The 24,464-nt window shown below is 49.7% G+C and overlaps 1 protein-coding gene across 1 annotated transcript; it reads left to right on the top strand.

Moving 5' to 3' along the window:
- Positions 1-25: 25 nt before the first annotated feature.
- On the top strand, positions 26-23,164 carry VPS52 (VPS52 subunit of GARP complex). Its single transcript, XM_077286224.1, has 20 exons — positions 26-143; positions 2,319-2,391; positions 2,674-2,726; positions 3,099-3,174; positions 3,476-3,543; positions 3,736-3,911; positions 4,344-4,494; positions 4,685-4,785; positions 5,977-6,109; positions 13,943-14,000; positions 15,768-15,901; positions 16,026-16,181; positions 16,344-16,462; positions 16,759-16,882; positions 20,476-20,571; positions 20,663-20,770; positions 20,847-20,912; positions 20,983-21,094; positions 21,168-21,286; positions 22,889-23,164. The coding sequence occupies exons 1-20, from the start codon at positions 135-137 to the stop codon at positions 23,033-23,035; spliced, it is 2,079 nt and encodes a 692-aa protein (XP_077142339.1). The 5' UTR covers positions 26-134; the 3' UTR covers positions 23,036-23,164.
- The last annotated feature ends 1,300 nt before the right edge of the window (positions 23,165-24,464 follow it).

The raw sequence follows: 24,464 nt of genomic DNA on the forward strand, positions 1-24,464 counted from the left end.
TATACAGAGACAACCCCTCTACGTCACTTCCGGTGAGAATTCTCTCAGGGGGTTGTGGGAATTGTAGTCCTGGACCCGGAAGTAGAGCAGGAAGTGGAGCTGCTGCTGCTGCTGCTGCTGTGGATAGTCCAGAGATGGCAGAGGTGAGATGATGGGGGTGGTTGTCCTGTGTCTGCTCTGATCGGGGTGGTTGTCCTGTGTCTCTGCTCTGATGGGGGTGGTTGTCCTGTGTGTCTGCTCTGAAGGGGGTGGTTGTCCTGTGTCTCTGCTCTGATGAGGGTGGTTGTCCTGTGTTTGCTCTGATGAGGGAGGTTGTCCTGTGTCTCTGCTCTGATGGGGGTGATTGTCCTGTGTGTCTACTCTGATGGGGGTAGTTGTCCTGTGTGTGCTCTGATGGGGGTGGTTGTCCTGTGTCTCTCCTCTGATGGGGGTGGTTGTCCTGTGTGTCTGCTCTGATGGGGGTGGTTGTCCTGTTTCTTTGCTCTGTTGGGGGATGGTCAATAATTATGTGTTGTCCCTGGGCAGTGCCAGCTGCTGAGGATGGGGATTCCTCGCCTAATACTGCAGACAGGTGCAGAGGACTACAACTCCTGTCATGTCTTGCAGGATGGGCTTTATATAAGTAACAGTGAAGCTTTGTACCGTCCTCCCGATGTGCTGTCAGCAGGGACCAATCACCATCGTCTACAGGAGATGACGCGTTATCTCTATCAGGACTGGTTTCTGTCATAGCTGACCACCAAAAGCAGCGCAGGACCCCCCTGTCTAGCCCGTCGCATGCTGGACAACCCCCCGTCTGAGCTGTCGCATGCCGGACCCCGCGTCTGAGCTGTCGCATGCCGGACCCCGCATCTGAGCTGTCGCATGCCGGACCCCGCATCTGAGCTGTCGCATGCCGGACCCCGCGTCTGAGCTGTTGCATGCTGGACCCCGCATCTGAGCTGTTGCATGCTGGACCCCGCATCTGAGCTGTTGCATGCCGGACCCCACATCTGAGCTGTTGCATGCCGGACCCCGCGTCTGAGCTGTTGCATACCGGACCCCGCTTCTGAGCTGTCGCATGTCGGACCCCGCGTCTGAGCTGTCGCATGTCGGACCCCGCGTCTGAGCTGTCGCATGTCGGACCCCGCATCTGAGCTGTCGCATACCGGACCCCGCATCTGAGCTGTCGCATACCGGACCCCGCGTCTGAGCTGTCGCATACCGGACCCCGCCTCTGAGCTGTCGCATGCTGGACCCCGCCTCTGAGCTGTTGCATGCCGGACCCCACGTCTGAGCTGTCGCATACCGGACCCCGCATCTGAGCTGTCGCATGTCGAACCCCGCATCTGAGCTGTCGCATACCGGACCCCGCGTCTGAGCTGTCGCATGCCGGACCCCGCATCTGAGCTGTCGCATGCCGGACCCCACGTCTGAGCTGTTGCATGCCGGACCCCACGTCTGAGCTGTTGCATGCCGGACCCCGCGTCTGAGCTGTCGCATGCCGGACCCCGCGTCTGAGCTGTTGCATGCCAGAACTCACGTCTGAACTTCTGAACTGTTGTGTGCCGGACCCCTCCTCTGAACTGTCGTGTGCCGGACCCCTTGTCTGGGCTGTCGCATGCTGGACCCCTTGTCTGGGCTGTCGCATGCTGGACCCCTTGTCTGTGCTGTCGCATGCCAGACCCCTCGTCTGAGATGTTGCATGTTGGACCCCATATCCGAGCTGTCGCGTGCCAGAACTCGTGTCTGAGCTGTGGTTGTCAGTGGTGGCCGCCGGCCGGAACGTCCCAGTTGCTGCTCCGTCTTCTGATTGTGGCTGTGGTCGGTACTGCACATACACATCCTATTCACATCAATAGGAGGTCGGAGGCGGATGTGCAGTACCGGTCTCTGCCACAATCAGAAGATGGAGCAGCTCTGGCGGTGGGAGTGCCGGGTGTCAGACCCCAATCGATCAGACATTGATTTATACTAAGGATAGGTCATCAATAATAAAGTAGCGGATAACCTCCTTAATTCCCCGCACTCTGGTGCTGCTGCTCCGGTGGGATCGGACGTGATAACTTCCTGACCACTGATGGTCCATTCGGCTGACATCCAGCAAGTAACATGCAGCGGTCGCACCAATTAGACTAAGCCCCCCGTGGCTCGTTATCCCGCCACTTACTCCCCGTGTGCAGTTATGGGGACATACCGCGCCATGTGATGCCGTTTGCATACATTTGTGTTGCTTTGGTTAGTTGGTAGGTTCCTGCCCCCATGACGTTACATCTGCTGGCGTTACCTGCACGGCGGCCATTGTACCTCTGTTCTGACCTCTGCTCTTCTCCTTCCAGATGGAGGAACTGACCCTGAACCTCGGAGATCTGGACCTGACCTCTGATGACCTGACTCTGGACACCGTGAGCAGTGAGTATGCGCTCCTCTCCCATCTTCCCTCCACCTCTGTATTTTTCTGCTTTTCCCGGGTCCTGATGAAGGAGAGGGACCCCTCTGCCAAATATGAGGACTCCAGTATAAATGGAAGCCAGCGGCGGGGGAGGGGTGGCATGGAGGACGCTGTAGATAAAAGGCGACTTTATCAGTCTGTGTCTCCTCATCTCTGTGGGGGTGGGTGGTCCTCTCTGAGGGGCCCGGGGTGATCGCCGTCTCTTGCCTCCTTCCTGCTTATATGTCCATTTCTCCGCTCAGTCCACATTCAGGAGAACCTGGAGGACGCCCTCGTGCAGGAGGCCTTGAAGACGGTGAGTGTTGTACAGATGACATCATGGTCAGCGGTGATCTGCTGTCTGGTTTATGTCACTTTTCTCTTGGTGTCAGTGAATGTTTATCATATATTGCTCGTCGCAGTGTATCGGGGTATTTCCGCACGGTGGGGTGGAGTTGCTCCATTACTGCTCTGTGGGTTCCTGTGGTTGTACGATTTGTTTCTGCATCTGTTCAGCCGAGGTGCAGTAATACCGCAGCCGTACCGCACTGCACGGTGTGAACACCCCCCAACGTCTGTGCCCAGCCCAGAGAGCGGGAAAGTTCTGTATGTGATTTCCATGAATAATTGTTTCTCTTTCTGTTTTCTTCACCTTTGTGCCGGTGGATTCGTCCTCTGACGCTCTCAGGGTGTGGACCTCAGACAGTACTCTAAGCAGGTGGAGCTGGAGCTGCAGCAGATAGAACATGTGTCCATCAAAGACTGTATCCTTCCCCTGGCTGGGATCGACCCGACCGTCCTCCTTACTATCCCGTCCTCCCGACCGTCCCATCCTCCCGGCCGTCCCGTCCTCCTGACCCTCCCGACCGTCCTGTCCTCTTGACCGTCCCATCCGACCGTCCAGTCCTCCCGACCGTCCCGTCCTCCTGACCGTCCCGTCCTCCTGACCGTCCCGTCCTCCCCACCGTCCCGTCCTCCCCACCGTCCTGTCCTCACGACCGTCCCGTCCTCCTGTCTTGTATTTTACTCTTAGCTTTGTGTCCGTTTTCCTCAGCTTGTTTGTAGATATTGAGCAAAGTCAGAACATCGCCTCCCTGCACACCCAGATCATCGCCTGCGACGCCATCCTGGAGGTGAGCGTCTCTACAGTTACAGCACTGCTGTATCCACGTGCTCAGATGTGAGCATAGTGTCTTGTGGTGCCACCACCTTATATTGTTAGTGCGGGTGATGACTGCGGTCACTTCCTTGGTCGGTGTCTGCCATGATATCTTCTCCTTTCTCCTGATGTTATGTTTTTCTGACTCCATGTGTTGCTTTCCCAGAGGATGGGCCTCATGCTGGGCGGCTTCCAGTCTGACCTCAGCTCCATCAGCTCAGAGATCCAGTCCTTACAGGAGATGTCACTAGCTATGAATATAAAGCTGAAAAACCGCCAGACTGTGAGGAGTGAACTGAGCGAGCTGGTCGATGAGCTGATCATCCCCAACACCATGATAAGGTAAGTGCGCCATGTACAGGGGAAGGTGATGGGAGACTGCACGCACAGACGGGGACCCCTGGTGATAGTGTGCTTGCACTTGGACCCCTTGTGACGGTGTGTGCGCACATGGACCTCTGGTGACTGTAAGCACACACACGTACCATGATGGCTGTGATCATGCACACATAGAGACCCCTGGTGACTGTGAGCATGCAAATGGACCTCTAGTGATGGTGAGCACGCACACAGACCCCCGGTGAGTGTTAACATGCACATGGACCTCTAGTGATGGTGAGCACGCACACAGACCCCCCGGTGACTATGTGCACACACAGGGATGGGATACCCGGTGAGGGTGCGCACCTTCATGATCATGCAGATACCACAGACAGTCGCTGACAGGTCGCCCACCCAGTGGAGGCTCAGACCCCACATTTCTCTCGGTTGCAGTGTGATCCTGGACGTCCCGGTCACAGAGCAGCAGTTTGTGGAGCAGTTGCAGGAGCTGAACAATAAGATAAATTATGTGAAGGAGCAGGCGTTCAGCGACACTCAGGCCTGCGGGGACGTACAGGACACGCTGCACAAGCTGAAGATAAAGGTAAGTGTTACACCATTTTCTGGATCTCCTCTATTGGTGTCTCTGCCTCCGGAGCAGCGCTCTCCCCTGTACAGAGATGTTGTCTGTGTCCGTCCTGAGCCCCCGCCGTGTACAGGTCGCTGCTGTGTGTCCTTATTTCTGTCACTTTGTATAATCCTCCTGGTTATTGATCTTCTTTTCTGGATTTCAGGCCGTAGCTAAAGTTCGTGAGTTCATTCTGCAGAAGATCTACTCCTTTCGGAAACCGATGACGAATTACCAGATCCCCCAGAATGCACTGCTGAAATACCGGTGAGTCCGGAGATATTTGTTGCAATGATTTACCTTGCAGGTAGCAAAAGTGATAGCGCCTCTGTCCTCCTGGAGCGCGGACATATTGGCTCTCATGGCGATCCTCCTACCCCTCAGAGGAGAGATTCTCCTTAAAGGAAAGGTAAGATGGGGGATCACTACTAAACCAAAGCAGCGATGTTATTGTCCGCTCACGTAGGACCACTAGTAATGTCCCACAATGTGCAGGGTCTGGAGCCCTGAGCCGCTCTCTCCCATGATGGTTGGTTCTGTCTCTCTGGTTGTTACGAGTCAATATTAAATGCTTGATATCATTGCATCCATCTTATTACAGCTCAGTCCTTGTGTCTCACAGCATTCACTGCTCTTAAAGGGGTGTCTGGGACTTTTTACATTGATGAGCTACCCTTCTGTAGGCCATCAGTAGTAGATTGATGACGGGCTCCTGGCACCGCTGTCAATCAGTGGTGAACGCTGCACGGTGTCACGTTTATTATAGTGACCAATCCTGGTAAATGAGGCCGAGACGTAACACCCGACACAACTGGTACAAAATGCACGGAGCCGCACCTGGTAAATACCGAAGAGGCTGCAGCCGCCACAACCTCTTTATTCAGCTGGAGTCGGACCCCAACGGTCTGATATATCCTAAGGACTGCTCATCAATATTACAGTCCTGGAAGCATCTGCTGTCTTTCATGGCGCCACCGGCACTATTGGACCCTAAACAGAGTGTCGCCGGGTACAGTATGGCGCCCTGTACAGTATGGTGCCCTGTGTGCCCTGTACAGTATGGTGCCCAGTACAGTATGGTGCCCAGTACAGTATGGCTCCCGGCACGCTATGGCTACCAATACAGTGTGGTACCCTGTACCGTATAGTGCCCAGTATAGTATGGCGCCCTGTACAAAATGGCTCCTGGTACGATATGGCACCCTGTACAGTATTGTGCTCGTCGCAGTATAGCTCCCGGTAAAGTATGGCTCCCAGTACAGTATGGCTCCCGGCACACAATGGCTCCCAATACAGTGTGATGCCCGGTATAGTATGGTGCCCTGTACAGTCTGGCACCCAGTACAGTATGTTGCCATACAGCGTGACCTTTTCTCTCACACATCCAACGCTATAATGCCACATCTATGGTTGGAAAGATCCGCCACACTGTGTATCCAGATTATTACTTGTCTGCAGGTTCTTCTATCAATTCCTACTGGGGAACGAGAGATCCGTGGCGCAGGAGATCCAGGACGAGTATATGGAGACCATGAGCAAAGTCTACTTGTCCTACTTCAAATCTTACACCAGCCGCCTGATGAAAGTGCAGGTGAGAAGGGAGCAAAGGGGGAAATGACAGATGAGCAGCAGCAGATAGGAGCAATGGGGAAATGACAGATGAGCAGCAGCAGATAGGAGCAATGGGGGAAATGACAGATGAGCAGCAGCAGATAGGAGCAATGGGGGAAATGACAGATGAGCAGCAGCAGATAGGAGCAATGGGGGAAATGACAGATGAGCAGCAGCAGATAGGAGCAATGGGGGAAATGACAGATGAGCAGCAGCAGATAGGAGCAATGGGGGAAATGACAGATGAGCAGCAGCAGATAGGAGCAATGGGGGAAATGACAGATGAGCAGCAGCAGATAGGAGCAATGGGGGAAATGACAGATGAGCAGCAGCAGATAGGAGCAATGGGGGAAATGACAGATGAGCAGCAGCAGATAGGAGCAATGGGGAAATGACAGATGAGCAGCAGCAGAAAGGAGCAATATGGGAAATGACAGATGAGCAGCGGCAGAAAGGAGCAATGGGGGAAATGACAGATGAGCAGCGGCAGAAAGGAGCAATGGGGGAAATGACAGATGAGCAGCAGCAGAAAGGAGCAATATGGTAAATGACAGATGAGCAGCGGCAGAAAGGAGCAATGGGGGAAATGACTGATGAGCAGCGGCAGAAAGGAGCAATGGGGGAAATGACAGATGAGCAGCGTCAGAAAGGAGCAATATGGGAAATGACGGATGAGCAGCGGCAGAAAGGAGCAATGGGGGAAATGACTGATGAGCAGCAGCAGATAGGAGCAATGGGGAAATGACAGATGAGTAGCGGCAGAAAGGAGCCAGGGAAATGACAGATGAGCAGCGGCAGAAAGCAATGGGGGAAATGACTGATGAGCAGCGGCAGAAAGGAGCAATGGGGGAAATGACAGATGAGCAGCGGCAGAAAGGAGCAATATGGGAAATGACAGATGAGCAGCGGCAGAAACGAGCAATGGGGGAAATGACAGATGAGCAGCGGCAGAAAGGAGCAATATGAGAAATGACAGATGAGCAGTGGCAGAAAGGAGCAATGGGGGAAATGACAGATGAGCAGCAGCAGAAAGGAGCAATGGGGGAAATGACAGATGAGCAGTGGCAGAAAGGAGCAATGGGGGAAATGACTGATGAGCAGCGGCAGAAAGGAGCAATGGGGGAAATGACAGATGAGCAGCGGCAGAAAGGAGCAATATGGGAAATGACGGATGAGCAGCGGCAGAAAGGAGCAATGGGGGAAATGACTGATGAGCAGCGGCAGATAGGAGCAATGGGGGAAATGACAAATGAGCAGCGGCAGAAAGGAGCAATGGGGGAAATGACAGATGAGCAGCGGCAGAAAGCAATGGGGGAAATGACTGATGAGCAGCGGCAGAAAGGAGCAATGGGGGAAATGACAGATGAGCAGCGGCAGAAAGGAGTAATATGGGAAATGACAGATGAGCAGCAGTAGAAAGGAGCAATATGGGAAATGACAGATGAGCAGCGGCAGAAAGGAGCAATGGGGGAAATGACAGATGAGCAGCGGCAGAAAGGAGCAATGGGGGAAATGACAGATGAGCAGCGGCAGAAAGGAGCAATATGAGAAATGATAGATGAGCAGCGGCAGAAAGGAGCAATGGGGGAAATGACTGATGATTAGCGGCAGAAAGGAGCAATGGGGGAAATGACTGAGCAGCGGCAGAAAGGAGCAATATGGGAAATGACAGATGAGCAGCGGCAGAAAGGAGCAATGGGGGAAATGACAGATGAGCAGCGGCAGAAAGGAGCAATATGAGAAATGATAGATGAGCAGCGGCAGAAAGGAGCAATGGGGGAAATGACTGATGATTAGCGGCAGAAAGGAGCAATGGGGGAAATGACTGAGCAGCGGCAGAAAGGAGCAATATGGGAAATGACAGATGAGCAGCGGCAGAAAGGAGCAATGGGGAAATGACTGATGAGCAGCAGCAGAAAGGAGCAATATGGGAAATGACAGATGAGCAGCGGAAGAAAGGAGCAATGGGGGAAATGACAGATGAGCAGCGGCAGAAAGGAGCAGTGGGGGAAATGACTGATGAGCAACGGCAGAAAGGAGCAGTGGGGGAAATGACTGATGAGCAACGGCAGAAAGGAGCAGTGGGGGAAATGACTGATGAGCAGCGGCAGAAAGGAGCAATGGGGAAATGACAGATGAGCAGCGGCAGAAAGGAGCAATGGGGGAAATGACTGATGAGCAGTGGCAGAAAGGAGCAATGGGGAAAATGACAGATGAGCAGCGGCAGAAAGGAGCAATGGGGGAAATGACAGATGAGCAGCGGCAGAAAGGAGCAATGGGGGAAATGACAGATGAGCAGCGGCAGAAAGGAGCAATATGGGAAATGACAGATGAGCAGCGGAAGAAAGGAGCAATGGGGGAAATGACAGATGAGCAGCGGCAGAAAGGAGCAGTGGGGGAAATGACTGATGAGCAACGGCAGAAAGGAGCAGTGGGGGAAATGACTGATGAGCAACAGCAGAAAGGAGCAGTGGGGGAAATGACTGATGAGCAGCGGCAGAAAGGAGCAATGGGGAAATGACAGATGAGCAGCGGCAGAAAGGAGCAATGGGGGAAATGACTGATGAGCAGTGGCAGAAAGGAGCAATGGGGAAAATGACAGATGAGCAGCGGCAGAAAGGAGCAATGGGGGAAATGACAGATGAGCAGCGGCAGAAAGGAGCAATGGGGGAAATGACAGATGAGCAGCGGCAGAAAGGAGCAATGGGGGAAATGACAGATGAGCAGTGGCAGAAAGGAGCAATGGGGGAAATGACAGATGAGCAGCAGCAGATAGGAGCAATGGGGGAAATGACTGATGAGCAGCGGCAGAAAGGAGCAATATGGGAAATGACAGATGAGCAGCGGCAGAAAGGAGCAATGGGGAAATGACTGATGAGCAACGGCAGAAAGGAGCAATATGGGAAATGACAGATGAGCAGCGGCAGAAAGGAGCAATGGGGGAAATGACAGATGAGCAGCGGCAGAAAGGAGCAATATGGGAAATGACAGATGAGCAGCGGCAGAAAGGAGCAATGGAGGAAATGACAGATGAGCAGTGGCAGAAAGGAGCAATATGGGAAATGACAGATGAGCAGCGGCAGAAAGGAGCAATGGGGAAATGACTGATGAACAGCAGCAGAAAGGAGCAATATAGGAAATGACAGATGAGCAGCGGCAGAAAGGAGCAATGGGGGAAATGACTGATGAGCAGCGGCAGAAAGGAGCAATGGGGGAAATGACTGATGAGCAGCGGCAGAAAGGAGCAATGGGGGAAATGACTGATGAGCAGCGGCAGAGAAGATGAAGGGAACTAATATACAAACCCTATTCCCAAAAAGTTAGGACGCTGTGTAAAAAATAAAGAGAAGTAGAATGCAATGATTTGGAAAATCTCCTCTCGCCTTTTATTATTCACATGGGAACATAGAACAGATCAAACAATGAATGTTGGACATTTTTCCATTTTATTTGTAAATATTAACTCATTTAGAAATTGATAACAGCGACACATTTTGGGACAGGATTAAGAAACATCTGGAAAACGAAATGGTGCTAATTCTCCAGTCACATGACAGTGTATAAACAGAGCATGTGAGAGAGGCAGAGTCTCCCAGGAGTAAAGATGGTCGGAGGTCACTAATCTGAGAACAACTGCAGCTAAAAATGCTGGAACAATTTCATAACAATGTTCCACAACACAAAATTGTAAAGACTTTGTAAATCCACATGTACAGCGCATAATATCATTAGAAGATTGTGAAATCCATGTCCAGAAGGGACCAGGCCGACGCTCAGTTTTGGATGCTCGTGATCTACAGGCCATCAGGCGGCACTGCATTACAGATGGGCATGGTTCAGTCATGCAAACCACTGCACGGGCTCAGGAATACTTCCAGGATGAATAATCTGTGATCACAGGGCACCGTGCAATCCCCAAATGTACGGTAAAGCTCTATCATTTAAAGAAGAAGTAAAATATCCGCACAATCCAGAAACATTGTTTTCTACTCTGGGTCAAAGCTCATTTACAGTTATATGAAAAAGTTTGGGCACCCCTATTAATCTTAAGCTTAATGTTTTATAAAAATAGTTTTTTTTGCAACAGCTATTTCAGTTTCATATATCTAATAACTGTTGGACACAGTAATGTTTCTGCCTTGAAATGAGGTTTATTGTACTAACAGAAAATGTGCAATCTGCATTCAAACAAAATTTGACAGGTGCATAAGTATGGGCACCCTTATCATTTTCTTGTTTTAAATACTCCTACCTACTTTTTACTGACTTACTAATGCACTTTTTTTTGTTTTGTAACCTCATTGAGCTTTGAACTTCATAGCCAGGTGTATGCAATCATGAGAAAAGCTACTTAAAGTGGCCACTTGCAAGTTGTTCTCCTGTTTGAATCTCCTCTGAAGAATGGCATCATGGGCTCCTAAAAACAACTGTCAAATGATCTGAAAACAAAGATTATTCAACATAGTTGTTCAGGGGAAAGATACAAAAAGCTGTCTCAGTGATTTAACCTGTCAATTTCCACTGTGAGGAACATAGTAAGGAAATGGAAGAACACAGGTACAGTTCTTGTTAAGGCCAGAAGTGGCAGGCCAAGAAAAACATCAGAAAGGCAGAGAAGAAGAATGGTGAGATCAGTCAAGGACAATCCTCAGACCACCTCCAGAGAGCTGCAGCATCAACTTGCTGCAGATGGTGTCACTGTGCATCGGTCAACTATACAGCGCACTTTGCACAAGGAGAAGCTGTATGGGAGAGTGATGCGACAGAAGCCGTTTCTGCGAGCACTGTTGTGAAATTGGATTCTGGGCTCCCCCGGTGGCCACTTGTGGAATTGAACTTGTGTGCATCATCCCCTCTGTTCACCTGCTCCTATCAGGATGTGGGAGTCGCTATATAACCTTGCTCCTCTGTCAGTTTCTTGCCGGTCAACAATGTAATCAGAAGCCTTCTGTGCTTGTTCCTGCTACTAGACAACTCCCAGCTAAGTTGGACTTTTGTCCTTTTGTGTTTTTGCATTTTGTTCCTGTTCACAGCTGCTGTTTCGTTACTGTGTCTGGAAAGCTCTTGTGATCGGAAATTGCCACTCTGGTGTTATGAGTTAATGCTAGAGTCTTAAAGGAATTTCTGGATGGTGTTTTGATAGGGTTTTCTGCTGACCATGAAAGTGTCCTTTCTGTCTTCCTGCTATCTAGAAAGCGGACCTCGATTTTGCTAAACCTATTTTCATACTACGTTTGTCATTTCATCTAAAATCACCGCCAATATATGTGGGGGCCTCTGTCTGCCTTTTGGGAAAATTTCTCTAGAGGTGAGCCAGGACTGTCTTTTCCTCTGCTAGGATTAGGTAGTTCTCCGGCTGGCGCTGGGCATCTAGGGTTAAAAAACGTAGGCATGCTACCCGGCCACTTCTAGTTGTGCGGCAGGTTTAGTTCATGGTCAGTATAGTTTCCATCTTCCAAGAGCTAGTTCTCATATATGCTGGGCTATGTTCTCTCGCCATTGAGAATCATGACAGAGCACGCCACAAACAGAGTCGGCTGAGGTATGCAAAAGCACATTTGGAGAAGCCAATTTCTTTTTGGAAGAAGGTCCTGTGGACTGATGAAACCAAGATTGAGTTGTTTGGTCATACAAAAAGGCGTTATGCATGGCGGCCAAAAAACACAGCATTCCAAGAAAAACACTTGCTACCCACAGTAAAATTTGGTGGAGGTTCCATCATGCTTTGGGGCTGTGTGGCCAATGCCGGCACCGGGAATCTTGTTAAAGTTGAGGGACGCATGGATTCCTCTCAGTATCAGCAGATTCTTGACAATAATGTTCATGAATCAGTGACAAAGTTGAAGTTACGCAGGGGATGGATCTTTCAGCAAGACAATGATCCAAAACACCGCTCCAAATCTACTCAGGCATTCATGCAGAGGAACAATTACACTGTTCTGGAATGGCCATCCCAGTCGCCAGACCTGAATATCATTGAATATCTGTGAGATCATTTGAAGAGGGCTGTCCATGCTCGGCGACCATCAAACTTAACTGAACTGGAATTGTTTTGTACAGAGGAATGGTCAAAAATACCTTCATCCAGGATCCAGGAAACTCATTAAAAGCTACAGGAAGCGACTAGAGGCTGTTATTTTTGCAAAAGGAGGATCTACTAAATATTAATGTCATTTTTCTGGTGAGGTGCCCATACTTATGCACCTGTCAAATTTTGTTTGAATGCAGATTGCACATTTTCTGTTAGTACAATAAAATTCATTTCAAGGCAGAAACATTACTGTGTCCAACAGTTATTAGATATATGAAACTGAAATAGCTGTTGCAAAAAAAAACAATTTTTATAAAACATTAAGCTTAAGATTAATAGGGGTGCCCAAACTTTTTCATATAACTGTATAATGGACAGAGGCAAAATGTAAAGTTGTTCTGTGGTCAGATGAATCAAAACGTGAGATTCTTTATGGAAACCTGCGGAGCGACCATCTAGTTTGTTATCGATAAGAGGGAACAACCAGCTTGTTATCGAGGAGAGGGACCATCCAGCTTGTTATCGAGGAGAGGGACCATCCAGCTTGTTATCGAGGAGAGGGACCATCCAGCTTGTTATCGAGGAGAGGGACCATCCAGCTTGTTATCGAGGAGAGGAACCATCCAGCTTGTTATCAAGGAGAGGGACAATCTAGCTTTGTTAGTGCCTATGTCAGGGGCAGTTAAACCTGAAGCGTGCCATCAATGCTGAGCATTCTATAGAGTTGATAGAACAACATCTGCTCCATCCAGACAATGTCCATTTCAGGAAAGGTCTTGTGTATTTAACACAGCAGCACTGTTCTGCAAAAAATGATTTCCTCTCCCAAAGCTGCGGCAACTTTCTCCTCATTTCCCCAACTTTTACAGACTGTTAGAAGAGAGGATGCTGCACAATGGTGGACAAGGCCCAGGCACAATGGTGGACATGGCCCAAGAACAATTGTGGGCACGGCCCAGGCACAATGGTGGTCACTTTCCGGGCTCAATGGTGGTCACTTTGCAGGCACAATGGTTGTCACTCCCTGGACTCAATGGTAGTCACTGCCTGCGCTTAATGATGGTGGACACGGCCCGGGCACAATGGTGGTCACGGCCTGGGCTCAATGATGGTCACTTCCCAGGCTCACTGATGGACATGGCACAGACACAACTGATCTGAGATGTTTCGCTGCCATCAATTTCTAAATAAGTTATTTTTTTTCAAATCAAATGGAAAATGTCCGACATTCACCTTCTGATCTGTTCTTGTGATAAAATATTGAGACCAGAGATTTCCTCGTGGTATTTTTGTTTTCTGCACGTTTTACATAGTGTCCCAAATTATTTGGAATTGGGGCAGTATAATAATGTGTCACTGAATTGAACCTTCTAGCATTGGGTGGAGCAGCCTCCAGTATGGAGGGTATAGAGCATGATCAGCCCTGTGCAGCACATACATAGGTCTAAACATGGCATCCTAGCCCCCTGGTTATATAAGGACACATGTGCGGAGGTGACACACAGGACGGACCCATGGGCGGAATCATGTCCCCAGCACGTCATCTACCTCTGCAGTCACTGGACACGTGGGAATGTGGCCGCCGCCATGTTCAGCCCCTTACCACTATGTTATGGGTGCGGTATACAGGACCGATCGTGGATCATACACCGCTATAACATAGGTGTGTGAGAGCAGTGTATGACTAGGGTGTGATTGCTGCTCCGGGGTATGATGAGGACATTATTCTGCTCCTCTCCTCTCATCATGTCTGCTCTTCTTTCTTTTTTTGTTTTATTTCAGTATGAGGAAGTTGCAGAGAAAGACGACCTGATGGGCATTGAAGACACGGCCAAAAAAGATATCCTGGTCCCTGTTCCCGGGCCGGTCCCACCTCGTGTCACTCATCTGGGGCCACGTGTTGGGGCACACAGCGACGTCGGGGGCTTTATTCTGCTGTTATGTAAACCTCAATGGCTGCACTCGGCTCTGCAGACAGAAGTCAGAGGCCAAGCTTGGTGTTCCTGCACCTGGGGCTAAAATTCAGTGTGGCGCCCCCCTCCTGTCATAGCTGAAGCGTTACGTGATTTTCACACTTAAGTTTTCTTGCCGACGAGCTGCTCTTCCTAATTCTATCAATGTACGGCCCCGACGTCACAAGGACGTGGGGAGAGAAGATCGTCGGCACGAGACTGTGAGTCTGAAATGGCACGAATGGTCACGTGACGACCAAAAGAGCCAGCACCCTGCTGAATCCTGACAGTGTGTATAGTAAACACCGGCATGTGACAGTGCCCACTGCAGCCTGCTGAATCCTGACAGTGTGTATTGGCATGTGACAGTGCCCACTGCAGCCTGCTAAATCCTGACAGTGTGTACCGGCATGTGACAGTGCCCACTGCAGCCTGCTGAATCCGGACAGTGTGTATAGTACACACCGGAATGTGACAGTGCCCACTGCACCCTGCTGAATCCTGACAGTGTATAGTACACGCTGGCATGTCACAGTGCCCACTGCAGCCTGCTCAATCCTGACAGTGTGTATAGTACACGCCGGCATGTCACAGTGTCCACTGCGGCCTGCTGAATCCTGACAATGTGTATAGTACACGCCAGCATGTGACAGTGCCCACTGCAGCCTGCTGAATCCTGACAGTGTGTATAGTACATACCGGCATGTGACAGTGCCCACTGCACCCTGCTGAATCCTGACAGTGTGTATAGTACACGCCGGCATGTCACAGTGCCCACTGCACCCTGCTGAATCCTGACAGTGTGTATAGTACACGCCGGCATGTCACAGTGCCCACTGCAGCCTGCTGAATCCTGACAGTGTGTATAGTACACGCCGGCATGTCACAGTGCCCACTGCACCCTACTGAATCCTGACAGTGTGTATAGTACACGCCGGCATGTCACAGTGCCCACTGCAGTCTGTTGAATCCTGACAATGTTTATAGTACATGCCGACATGTCACAGTGCCCACTGCACCCTACTGAATCCTGACAGTGTATAGTACACGCCGGCATGTCACAGTGCCCACTGCACCCTGCTGAATCCTGACTGTGTATAGTACACGCCGGCATGTCAGTGCCCACTGCAGCCTGCTGAATCCTGACAATGTTTATAGTACATGTCACAGTACCCACTGCACCCTACTGAATCCTGACAGTGTGTATAGTACACGCCGGCATGTCACAGTGCCCACTGCACCCTGCTGAATCTGTGTATAGTACACACCGGCATGTGACAGTGCCCACTGAACCCTGCTGAATCCTGACAGTGTGTATAGTACACACCGGCATGTGACAGTGCCCACTGAACCCTGCTGAATCCTGACAGTGTATAGTGCACGCCGGCATGTCACAGTGCCCACTGCACCCTGCTGAATTCTGAGTGTGTATAGTACATGCTGCATCCTGGGCACAAGCCCGGTGTGCCTCCTCTAGTTACGCCCCTGCAGAAGTGAGGAAAAACCCTTCAAGACCCCAAATTCTGCGGTATTACAGTGCTCCATCTGTGCTAATCCTGGTCTCCCCCGCGCACCCCCATAATGGCAGCTTATCTTGTATTGTTCTCTCACGTCGACTCCTCTTTTGGCTTTTATTCCCCTTAACTCTGAGACACGCTTCTTCTCCAAGCCGGCATTACGGAACAAGAACACGGTGTTTACTGTTGGGAACAGGGCGGCCATCATCAATCCGACCGAGCTGGAGGGTCCGATCATCGTGCCACACACTGCGCAGAGGGGCGACGTCAGAGTAAGTGACGGACCAGGACGAGGCTTGTGAGAGAAGGGTGGGGGGTATATTGAGGATTACAGCCCCTCTTATCAGTTTTTGGAGGGGGTCTGTGATGGTGTCCTTCTCCCCGTCCTCTCCCCAGTACCCGTTTGAGTCCCTGTTTCGCAGTCAGCACTACGCCCTCCTGGACAACAGCTGCCGGGAATTCCTCTTCCTCTCGGACTTCTTCCTGGTGAGCGGAGTGGCCGCACTGGAGCTCTTCAATACGGTGATGGGCCGTAGTTTATCCATGTTCCTGGTGAGTTCATCCCCGACATTACTCATATGAAAAAAGTGGAGTCCATTGCAACCAATCAGGGCCCTGCTTTCATAATCCAAACGTGCTGCAGGAAATGAGAGCTGGGCTGTGATTGGCCACTGTCCCATTTGTGCCGCTTTCATTCTCTTCCTCCATCTACAGAAGCACATTGACTCGTACGTGTCGGACTGCTATGACAGCATCGCCATCTTCCTCTGTATACACATTGTGCTGCGGTTCAAGGGCATCGCGCAGAGGAGGGACATCCCCGCCATAGACAAGTGAGACCACTAGAATCATAAGACCTGTACTTAGAGGCTTCTGCAGCTTTACAGACATTTCTTATTGCACTAATGCTTCTAAAAGGTACAAAAATAAGAGTCTTTGCAATTGGTCCACATTTGAAAACGTGCCGTTCTGTGTATGCAGCTCATAGGCAGAGCTATGTATTACCGAGCTAAGAGGACCAACATACCCCATGTAGCCTGATCTGCTCTGCTCTCATAGAAGTGAATGGGGCTCTGGTGATGGTGGATTTCCTGGGGCTGCCAGTAATTATTCTTCTCACCCATGACAGGTACTGGGACGCCCTGCTGGACATGTTATGGCCCCGCTTCCAATATATCCTGGAGCTGAACATACAGAGTATCCGGAACACGGACCCTCAGAGACTGGGGACTCTGGACACGAGACCCCACTATGTAAGACCCAGGGATGACATATATGGGGGATTACATACTCCACCAGCAGAATAGTGAGTGCAGCTCTGGAGTATAATACAGGAGGTAACTCAGGACCAGTAATGTAATGTATGTACACAGTGACTGCACCAGCAGAATAGTGAGTGCAGCTCTGGAGTATAATACAGGAGGTAACTCAGGATCAGTAATGTAATGTCTGTACACAGTGACTGCACCAGCAGAATAGTGAGTGCAGCTCTGGAGTATAATACAGGATGTAACTCAGGATCAGTAATGTAATGTCTGTACACAGTGACTGCACCAGCAGAATAGTGAGTGCAGCTCTGGAGTATAATACAGGATGTAACTCAGGATCAGTAATGTAATGTATGTACACGGTGACTGCACCAGCAGAATAGTGAGTGCAGCTCTGGAGCATAATACAGGATGTAACTCGGGATCAGTAATGTAATGTATGCAGTGACTGCACCAGCATAATAGTGAGCTCAGCTCTGGGGTATAATACAGGATGTGACTCAGGATCAGTAATGTAATGTATGTACACGGTGACAGCACCAGCAGAATAGTGAGTGCTTCTCTGGAGTATAATACAGGATGTAACTCAGGATCAGTAATGTATGTACACAGTGACTACACCAGCAGAATAGTGGGTGCAGCTCTGGAGTATAATACAGGATGTAACTCAGGATCAGTAATGTAATGTATGTACACAGTGACTGCATCAGCAGAATAGTGATGTAACTCAGGATCAGTAATGTAATGTATGTACACAGTGACTGCACCAGCAGAATAGTGAGTGCAGCTCTGGGGTATAATACAGGATGTAACTCAGGATCAGTAATGTATGTACACAGTGTCTGCACCAGCAGAATAGTGAGTGCAGCTCTGGGGTATAATACAGGATGTAACTCAGGATCAGTAATGTAATGTATGTACACAGTGACTGCACCAGCAGAATAGTGATGTAACTCAGGATCAGTAATGTAATGTATGTACACAGTGACTGCACCAGCAGAATAGTGAGTACAGTTCTGGGGTATAATACAGGATGTAACTCAGGATCAGTATTGTAATGTATGTACACAGTGACTGCACCAGCAGAATAGTGAGTGCAGCTGTGGGGTATAATACAGGATGTAACTCAGGATCAGTAATGTAATGTATGTACACAGTGACTGCACCAGCAGAATAGTGAGTACAGCTCTGGGGTATAATACAGGATGTAACTCAGGATCAGTATTGTAATGTATGTACACAGTGACTGCACCAGCAGAATAGTGAGTGCAGCTGTGGGGTATAATACAGGATGTAACTCAGGATCAGTAATGTAATGTATGTACACAGTGACTGCATCAGCAGAATAGTGATGTAACTCAGGATCAGTAATGTAATGTATGTACACAGTGACTGCACCAGCAGAATAGTGAGTGCAGCTCTGGGGTATAATACAGGATGTAACTCAGGATCAGTAATGTATGTACACAGTGTCTGCACCAGCAGAATAGTGAGTGCAGCTCTGGGGTACAATACAGGATGTAACTCAGGATCAGTAATGTAATGTATGTACACAGTGACTGCACCAGCAGAATAGTGATGTAACTCAGGATCAGTAATGTAATGTATGTACACAGTGACTGCACCAGCAGAATAGTGAGTACAGCTCTGGGGTATAATACAGGATGTAACTCAGGATCAGTATTGTAATGTATGTACACAGTGACTGCACCAGCAGAATAGTGAGTGCAGCTGTGGGGTATAATACAGGATGTAACTCAGGATCAGTAATGTAATGTATGTACACAGTGACTGCACCAGCAGAATAGTGAGTGCAGCTCTGGAGTATAATACAGGATGTAACTCAGGATCAGTAATGTAATGTATGTACACAGTGACTGCACCAGCAGAATAGTGAGTGCAGCTCTGGGGTATAATACAGGTCCTTCTCAAAAAATTAGCATATAGTGTTAAATTTCATTATTTACCATAATGTAATGATTACAATTAAACTTTCATATACTATAGATTCATTATCCACCAACTGAAATTTGTCAGGTCTTTTATTGTTTTAATACTGATGATTTTGGCATACAACTCCTGATAACCCAAAAAACCTGTCTCAATAAATTAGCATATCAAGAAAAGGTTCTCTAAATGACCTATTACCCTAATCTTCTGAATCAACTAATTAACTCTAAACACATGCAAAAGATACCTGAGGCTTTTAAAAACTCCCTGCCTGGTTCATTACTCAAAACCCCCATCATGGGTAAGACTAGCGACCTGACAGATGTCAAGAAGGCCATCATTGACACCCTCAAGCAAGAGGGTAAGACCCAGAAAGAAATTTCTCAACAAATAGGCTGTTCCCAGAGTGCTGTATCAAGGCACCTCAATGGTAAGTCTGTTGGAAGGAAACAATGTGGCAGAAAACGCTGTACAACGAGAAGAGGTGACCGGAACCTGAGGAAGCAGTGGACTGAGTCTGGTGTGCAGGAAATGGGCTACAGGTGCCGCATTCCCCAGGTAAAGCCACTTTTGAACCATAAACAGCGGCAGAAGCGCCTGACCTGGGCTACAGAGAAGCAGCACTGGACTGTTGCTAAGTGGTCCCAAGTACTTTTTTCTGATGAAAGCAAATTTTGCATGTCATTCGGAAATCAAGGTGCCAGAGTCTGGAGGAAGACTGGGGAGAAGGAAATGCCAAAATGCCTGAAGTCCAGTGTCAAGTACCCACAGTCAGTGATGGTGTGGGGTGCCATGTCAGCTGCTGGTGTTGGTCCACTGTGTTTCATCAAGGGCAGGGTCAATGCAGCTAGCTATCAGGAGATTTTGGAGCACTTCATGCTTCCATCGGCTGAAATGCTTTATGGAGATGAAGATTTCATTTTTCAGCACGACCTGGCACCTGCTCACAGTGCCAAAACCACTGGTAAATGGTTTACTGACCATGGTATTACTGTGCTCAATTGGCCTGCCAACTCTCCTGACCTGAACCCCATAGAGAATCTGTGGGATATTGTGAAGAGAAAGTTGAGAGACGCAAGACCCAACACTCTGGATGAGCTTAAGGCCGCTATTGAAGCATCCTGGGCCTCCATAACATCTCAGCAGTGTCACAGGCTGATTGCCTCCATGCCACGCCGCATTGAAGCAGTCATTTCTGCCAAAGGATTCCCGACCAAGTATTGAGTGCATAACTGAACATTATTATTTGATGGTTTTTTTGTTTGGTATTAAAAAACACTTTTATTTGATTGGTCGGGTGAAATATGCTAATTTATTGAGACAGGTTTTTTGGGTTATCAGGAGTTGTAGGCCAAAATCATCAGTATTAAAACAATAAAAGACCTGACAAATTTCAGTTGGTGGATAATGAATCTATAATATATGAAAGTTTAATTGTAATCATTACATTATGGTAAATAATGAAATTTAACACTATATGCTAATTTTTTGAGAAGGACCTGTACAGGATGTAACTCAGGATCAGTAATGTAATGTATGTACACAGTGACTGCACCAGCAGAATAGTGAGTGCAGCTCTGAAGTATAATACCAGATAAGTTATGTGCATGTTCTTGTCATTCTCGCAGATAACCCGACGTTATGCTGAGTTCTCTTCAGCTATTGTTAGCATGAATCAGACATTTCCCAATGAGAAGACGAACGTCCTCCTGGGGCAGCTGCAGGTACCGGTATACAGTGCGGTGTCGGTTGTAAAGGCCCGGGATCGGGGAATCGTCTTCCTCCTTAGTTTACTCTGTAGTTTTCTCATTTCAGGTGGAGGTGGAGAACTTTGTCCTGAGAATAGCAGCGGAGTTCTCGTCCAGGAAGGAGCAGCTCATCTTCCTCATTAATAACTACGACATGATGCTGAGCGTGCTGATGGTATGGACGCCCCGTTACTGCACGTCTCTCTATAGGACCCCCGTCCTTTATTCATCTGCTCAATCTTTATTTAAAGGAACGAGCGTCGTCTGACAGTAAAGAGGTGGAAAGTTTCCAGCAGCTTCTGACTGCGCGGACCCAGGTTAGTGGCTGCTGCAGCGGCTTTTTACTGCACTTTATGGCATTGGGCTGATGTCGCATCTCTCCTCCAGGAGTTTATAGAAGAGATCCTGTCTCCATCCTTCGGGGGAATGATCGCCTTTGTAAAAGAATCTGAAGCTCTTATTGAGAAGGGGCAGCAGGAGCGGCTCCGGAGCGAGGAAGGTGGGTGACGCCATAATAACAACCACGTGCAATCAGTCACCGGCTGCACTCCTGACCCATTCACTTCTTCCAGCCCGTGTCCCGCTCCTCGTCCGAGGCTTCTCTTCTACATGGAAACAGGCGGTGGAGACGCTCAGCCATGATGTGATGAGGTCGTTCACCAACTTCAAAAATGGCACCAGCATAATACAGGTAACGTGGATCTGACTAGGACAGGACAATAAATATCCACAATATGTAAATATGCCCACAGCAATGTCAGGAATCACTGTAAATGTGCAACAACATGCTGAGTATTACAGCTATTACTGCAGATTCTTATCATGTATCTATAGACACAGGGAGCTCCCCCTAGTGGTGGCTGCATATAGGGAGCTCCCCCTAGTGGAGACTGCAGCCAGGATCTTACCATGTATCTCTGTATACAGGGAGCTCCCCCTAGTGGAGACTGCAGCCAGGATCTTATCATGTATCTCTGTATACAGGGAGCTCCCCCTAGTGGTGACTGGAGACCGGATCTTATCATGTATCTCTGTTTACAGGGAGCTCCCCCTAGTGGTGGCTGCAGATAGAATCTTATCATGTATTTCTGTATACAGGGAGCTCCCCCTAGTGGTGGCTGCAGATAGAATCTTATGTATCTCTGTATACAGGGAGCTCCCCCTAGTGGTGACTGGAGACCGGATCTTATCATGTATCTCTGTATACAGGGAGCTCCCCCTAGTGGGGAATGCAGACAGGATCTTATCGCGTATCTCTGTATACAGGGAGCTCCCCCTAGTGGTGACTGCAGACAGAATCTTATCATGTATCTCTGTATACAGGGAGCTCCTTCTAGTGGTGGCCGCAGACAGGATCTTATTGTGTATGTATGCAGGGAGCTCCCCCTAGTGGTGGCTCCAGACAGAATCTTATCATGTATCTCTGTATACAGGGAGCTCCTCCTAGTGGTGGCTGCAGACAGAATCTTATCATGTATCTCTGTATACAGGGAGCTCCCCCTAGTGGTGGCTGCAGACAGGATCTTATTGTGTATGTCTGTATACAGGGAGCTCCCCCTAGTGGTGGCTCCAGACTGAATCTTATTATGTATCTCTGTATACCAGGAGCTCCCCCTAGTGGTGGCCGCAGACAGAATCTTATTGTGTATGTCTGTATGCAGGGAGCTCCCCCTAGTGGTGGCTCCAGACAGAATCTTATCATGTATCTCTGTATACCGGGAGCTCCCCCTAGTGGTGGCTGCAGACAGAATCTTATCATGTATCTCTGTATACAGGGAGCTCCCCCTAGTGGTGGCTGCAGCCAGGATCTTATCATGTATCTCTGTATGCAGGGAGGTCCCCCTAGTGGTGGCTCCAGACAGAATCTTGTCATGTATCTCTGTATACAGGGAGCTCCCCCTAGTGGTGGCTGCAGACAGGATCTTATGTATCTCTGTATACAGGGAGCTCCCCCTAGTGGTGGTTGCAGACAGGATCTTATCATGTATCTGTATACAGGGAGCTCCCCCTAGTGGTGGCTGTAGACAGAATCTTATCATGTATCTCTGTATGCAGCCAGCTAGAATTTTAGCATTTCACTCCACTGAGAATTCAGAGCTCTGACCTCTATAACATTAATACAAAATAAATGTGAATATAAGTTTTAACTTTTTCGAGGAAATTTGCAGCCATAAGATTAGGTAATCGCCCATTTGTCTCCATTCTCCTCTGAACACTATGCCACTGATCCTCTATGGTCGGTAATCTCATCTAGAAATGTATCCAGGCCTTGATTGGAGTTTGTGTCCTGCAGGGGGCGCTCACCCAGCTGATCCAGTATTATCATCGCTTCCATAAGATCCTGTCCCAGCCCCCGCTCAGGAATCTGCCGGTTTGCTCAGAATTAATCAATCTTCATCATCTGATGGTCGAGCTGAAGAAGCACAAACCAAACTTCTGAGGGGTCTGCACTCCTGGACTGTGAAATACTGTACGATAGTCTCTGCCCAAACGTCTCCTGGCCGCTCGCGTCTTGTAAGGTTTTTAATTTATGTGATAAATACGTCCCTAATAAAGTAGCGTCTCCGGTCTCAAACTCTGTCATTAGATGATTAAAGGGAACCGGTCAACCAGTTTTTTAGAATCCCAACAAATGTCTCCACCTTTCTCTGTTGTTCTTCATTTCCCACATGATGACATTGCCTCCAGACTCTCCCGTACACCTCAAAAATACCATTAGAGGTGTACGGGGGAGACAGGAGGCAATGAAATGATTTGTTCAATGCAGAACAGCGAGAAAAGTGGTGGCATTTGTTGGGATACTCAAAAACTGGTGACCGGTTCACTTTAAGTGGAAAGTTTAAATATAATTTGATGTGAAACAGAAGGATAAAACCCCAGAGACTCTGCTCACTGCGACATTTATATAGGGATGCAGTGAGGTTTCTTCCACAGCAATGGCGGCTGAGCGCGGCCCCAGGCTGCGAGATCTCACCCTACAGCGATGGCGGCTGAGCGCGGCCCCGGGCTGCGAGATCTCACCCTACAGCGATGGCGGCTGAGCGCGGCCCTGGGCTGCGAGATCTCACCCTACAGCGATGGCGGCTGAGCGCGGCCCCGGGCTTCGAGATCTCACCCTACAGCGATGGCAGCTGAGCGCGACCCCGGGCTGCGAGATCTCACCCTACAGCAATGGCGGCTGAGCGCGGCCCCGGGCTGCGAGATCTCACCCTATAGCGATGGCGGCTGAGCGCGGCCCCGGGCTGCGAGATCTCACCCTACAGCGATGGCGGCTGAGCGCGGCCCCGGGCTGCGAGATCTCACCCTACAGCGATGGCGGCTGAGCGCGACCCCGGGCTGCGAGATCTCACCCTACAGCAATGGCGGCTGAGCGCGGCCCCGGGCTGCGAGATCTCACCCTATAGCGATGGCGGCTGAGCGCGGCCCCGGGCTGCGAGATCTCACCCTACAGCGATGGCGGCTGAGCGCGGCCCCGGGCTGCGAGATCTCACCCTACAGCGATGGCGGCTGAGCGCGGCCCCGGGCTTCGAGATCTCACCCTACAGCGATGGCGGCTGAGCGCGACCCCGGGCTGCGAGATCTCACCCTACAGCGATGGCGGCGGAGCGCGGCCCCGGGCTGCGAGATCTCGCCCTACAGCGATGGCGGCTGAGCACGACCCCGGACTGCGAGATCTCACACTACGACAACAGCAGACAAGCACAATCCAGGGATGTGTCAGCTCACCATACGGCGACGGACAGCAGAACCCGACTCCTAGATGAGAGATCTCACCATATGCGACAGCGCACGGCTGTGGCATGCGAGAGCTTACCATACATACAACGGTAAATCTGCAGCGCTCTCCTTACAGGAAGTGACCGTCCAAT

This window comes from Ranitomeya variabilis, chromosome 2, assembly GCF_051348905.1.
Source record: "Ranitomeya variabilis isolate aRanVar5 chromosome 2, aRanVar5.hap1, whole genome shotgun sequence".
NCBI lineage: Eukaryota > Metazoa > Chordata > Amphibia > Anura > Dendrobatidae > Ranitomeya > Ranitomeya variabilis.

Excerpts from the sequence above, each read along its gene's own strand:
- VPS52 (XM_077286224.1), top strand. Across the intron at positions 16,883-20,475 it reads TGGACACGAGACCCCACTAT|ATAACCCGACGTTATGCTGA; the intron begins GTAAGACCCAGG and ends TCATTCTCGCAG. Across the intron at positions 20,771-20,846 it reads TGATGCTGAGCGTGCTGATG|GAACGAGCGTCGTCTGACAG; the intron begins GTATGGACGCCC and ends CTTTATTTAAAG.